This window comes from Palaemon carinicauda, chromosome 38 (genome assembly GCF_036898095.1).
Source record: "Palaemon carinicauda isolate YSFRI2023 chromosome 38, ASM3689809v2, whole genome shotgun sequence".
In the NCBI taxonomy this organism is placed as follows: domain Eukaryota; kingdom Metazoa; phylum Arthropoda; class Malacostraca; order Decapoda; family Palaemonidae; genus Palaemon; species Palaemon carinicauda.
The window spans coordinates 38,228,554-38,232,555 of record NC_090762.1 but is presented as its reverse complement, the minus strand read 5'-3'; the positions used below and the strand labels follow the sequence as shown (position 1 = coordinate 38,232,555).

Here is a 4,002-nt window from a genome sequence, read left to right as displayed (position 1 = left end):
TGGGCAAAAAATGTAAATATACTGCGAAGCAAATCCTCACAGTGACGAGGTAGAGTTTTGGCAGCCTCTGAAGAACACAAGTGAATAGAATGGCATATACATTTAAAGACAGTAAGTCCAGGCAATAAGTGTTTAAGTTTGCTACATAGGGAAATATGCTCGCCCATGTTATTAGGAGCACCATCAGCTGCAAACCCTATGAAATTACTAAGGGGGATGTCATACCTTGTCAATGTATTTATCAGTAGGGAATATAAATTTTGTCCAGTAGACCCTTAGGCATTATTGTCTGAGTCATATAAATTAACAAGGTCTAGCATAGCAGTGGTGATTTTCTGCACAGATGAATCATAAAACCTAACAATTACAGCACAGGACTTAATTGTGCTCACATCCGTTGACTCATCCATGATGACAGGAAATTTGCTGGTCCTCAACTTTTTTGCTAGGCTATTTGTCACGGTCCTCCCCATGGTTTTGATTACATCCGTATACTTTGTGCGTTTCATGGATGAACTTTGAGAGTCTGGGAACATCCTTTTCATCAAATCCACCAAATTGTCAGCAGTAGTGAAAGGCAAGATATGTTCTGCAATGAAACACGCAAATAGAATGGTAGCCATTACTACACCATTAGGTGTTTTTTCCTTTATGTTCCCGTCCAGCTCATTCTGACCAAGATCAAGCTCGCGTTCCTTTTTAAGATGAATTTCACTGATGCTATGCCTTTTGATTGATGTTAATTCGGCATTAAATGCTTTTTGGCAGGCAGTGCAGAAATCCCTCTCTGGGTCTCCTTCAACCTGTTTCAACCATGGGTGAAAATCTGGCTGTTTCTCTATTTTTCTCCCTTTATTTTATCGCCTTTTCATTCGTCTCCAGTTCTATTCTGTAATCGCCATTTTATACTTTTTCCATTTGTTCTTATATTAGACTCGTTTGTTACTTTCAGATATACTCATTCTTTTGTTAACCTTTTTTTATAGCCTTGTTTACTAATTTTCTTTCCTTTTATCCTTTCTGTTTTTCCTTCCTCTCTTTTGCGCTTCTTTCAGGCTACCATGCAACCGAAAGATCTGTCTGTCTGTCTGTGTGTCTCTCAAATTCCTCTCCGCCACCAAAATTCTTGAAATGTATATTAATTAATCTATAACAAAAGAAAAGCTTGATGAATGAATGAAAACGTGACTCATCAATGGTAGTACATGACTCATTGTACTAAGAGTTCATTCACGACAGGGGCTGGAGTTGCCGAGGACCGAACCGGCTGGCCCCAGCCAGCTGGGGAAGGGCCGGGTGCTCGCGGCCACGGCAGGGGTTGGAGATGCCGAGGACCGAACAGCCGGGGAAGGGGCGCGAGCGGCAGGGGCTGGAGATGCCGAGGATTGAACAGCCGGGGAAGGGCCGGGCCCTCGCGGCCCACGGCAGGGGCTGGAGATGCCTAGGACCGAACCGAAGGGCTGGGCGCTCGCGGCCATGGCAGGGGCTGGAGATGCCGAGGACCAAACCGGCTGGCCCCAGCCCCCTTCCCCGGGCGCTCGCGGCCACGGCCAGGGCTGGAGGTGCCGAGGTCTGACACTGGCCGGGGAAGGGCCGGGCGCTCGCGGCCACGGCCGGGGAAGGGCCGGGCGCTCGCGGCCACGGCCGGGGAAGGGCCGGGCGCTCGCGGCCACGGCCGGGGAAGGGCCGGGCGCTCGCGGCCACGGCCGGGGAAGGGCCGGGCGCTCGCGGCCACGGCCGGGGAAGGGCCGGGCGCTCGCGGCCACGGCCGGGGAAGGGCCGGGCGCTCGCGGCCACGGCCGGGGAAGGGCCGGGCGCTCGCGGCCACGGCCGGGGAAGGGCCGGGCGCTCGCGGCCACGGCCGGGGCTGGAGGTGCCGAGGACCGAACACTGGCCGGGGAAGGGCCGGGCGCTCGCGGCCACGGCTGGGGCTGGAGGTGCCCGAGGAGCCGAACACTGGCCGGGGAAGGGCCGATCGCTCCCGGCCACGGCCGGGGAAGGGCCGGGGCGCTCGCGGCCACGGCCGGGGAATGGCCGGGCGCTCGCGGCCACGGCTGGGGAATGGCCGGGCGCTCGCGGCCACGGCCGGGGAAGGGCAGGTCGCTCGCGGCCGGGGAAGGGCAGGTCGCTCGCGGCCGGGGAAGGGCCGGGCGCTCGCGGCCACGGCCGGGGAAGGGCCGGGCGCTCGCGGGCCACGGCCGGGGAAGGGCCGGGCGCTCGCGGCCACGGCCGGGGCTGGAGGTGCCGAGGACCGAACACTGGCCGGGGAAGGGCCGGGCTCTCGCGGCCACGGCTGGGGCTGGAGGTGCCGAGGACCGAACACTGGCCGGGGAAGGGCGATCGCTCGCGGCCACGGCCGGGGAGGGGCCGGGCGCTCGCGGCCACGGCCGGGGAATGGCCGGGCGCTCGCGGCCACGCGGGGAATGGCCGGGCGCTCGCAGCCACGGCCGGGGAAGGGCAGGTCGCTCGCGGCCAGGGAAGGGCCGGGCTCTCGCGGCCACAGCCGGGGCTGGAGGTGCCGAAGACCGAACACTGGCCAGGGAAGGGCCGGGCGCTCACGGCCACGGCCCGGGGCTGGAGGTGCCGAGGACCGAACCGAGTGGCCCCAGCCCCCTTTCCCAGGCGCTCGAGGCCACGGCCGGGGCTGGAGGTGCCAAGGACCGAACACTGGCCGAGGAAGGGCCGGGCGCTTGCGGCCACGGCCGGGGCTGGAGGTGCCGAGGACCGAACCAGCTGGCCGGGGCGAGCCGGGGAAGGGCCGGGAACTCGCTGCCACGGCAGAATATGACGATGACCTAACCGCCCGGCAAGCCGGTTCGGTCCTCGTCATCTCCAGCCCCTGCCGTGGCCGCGAGCGCCCAGCCCTTCCCCGGCTGGCCGGGGCCAGCCGGGCGCTCGTGGCCACGGCAGGGACTGGAGATGACAAAGGACCAAACGGGGAAGGGCCGGGCGCTCGCGCCACGGCAGGGGCTGGAGATGAAAAAGGATGGGGCCAGCCGGGGAAGGCCCGGGCCCTCACGGCCACGGCAGGGGCTGGAGATGACGAGGACCGCCGGGGAAGGGCCGGGCGCTTGCGGCCATGGCAAGGGCTGGAGATGACGAGGACCGCCGGGGAATGGCCGGGCGCTCGCGGCCACGGCAGGGGCTGGCGATGAAGAGGACCAAACGGGCTAGCCCCAGCCAGCCAGGGAAGGGCCGGGCGCTCGTGGCCACGGCAGGGGCTGGAGATGAAGAGGACCAAACGGGCTAGCCCCAGCCAGCCAGGGAAGGGCCGGGCGCTCGTGGGCCACGGCAAGGGCTGGAGATGACGAGGACCGCCGGGGAATGGCCAGGCGCTCGCATCTACGGCAGGGGCTGGAGATGACGAGGACCAAACCGGCTAGCCCCAGCCAGCCGGGGAAGGGCCGGGCGCTCGCGGCCACGGTAAGGGCTGGAGATGACGAGGACCGAACCGGCTGGCCCCAGCCACCCGGTCGACTGGCGACTTAGACATAGACATATACATACATAATATATATATATATATATATATATATATATATATATATATATATATATATATATACATATATATAATATATATATATATATATATATATATATATATATATATATATATTATATATACTATATATAATATATATATATATATACATATATATATATATATATATATATATATATATATATATATATATATACATATATATATATATATATATATATATATATATATATATATACATATATATATATATATATATACATATATATATATATATATACATATATATATATATATATATATATATATATATATATATATATATATATACATATATATATATATACATATATATATATATATATATATATATATATATATATATATATATATATATATATATATATATATATATATATATATATACATATATATATATATATATATATATATATATATATATATATATTATATATATATATATATATATATATATA

General features: G+C 55.5%; 1 protein-coding gene across 1 annotated transcript in view; it reads right to left on the bottom strand.

The window, feature by feature from the left end:
• Positions 1 to 275: 275 nt before the first annotated feature.
• LOC137630294 (uncharacterized) overlaps positions 276 to 4,002 on the bottom strand; it is a 14,178-nt gene continuing 10,451 nt past the window's right edge. Inside the window, exon 2 of the mRNA XM_068361739.1 lies at positions 276 to 803. Coding sequence (XP_068217840.1) covers positions 276 to 803 — 528 coding nt within the window. The remainder of the gene's footprint in view (positions 804 to 4,002) is intronic.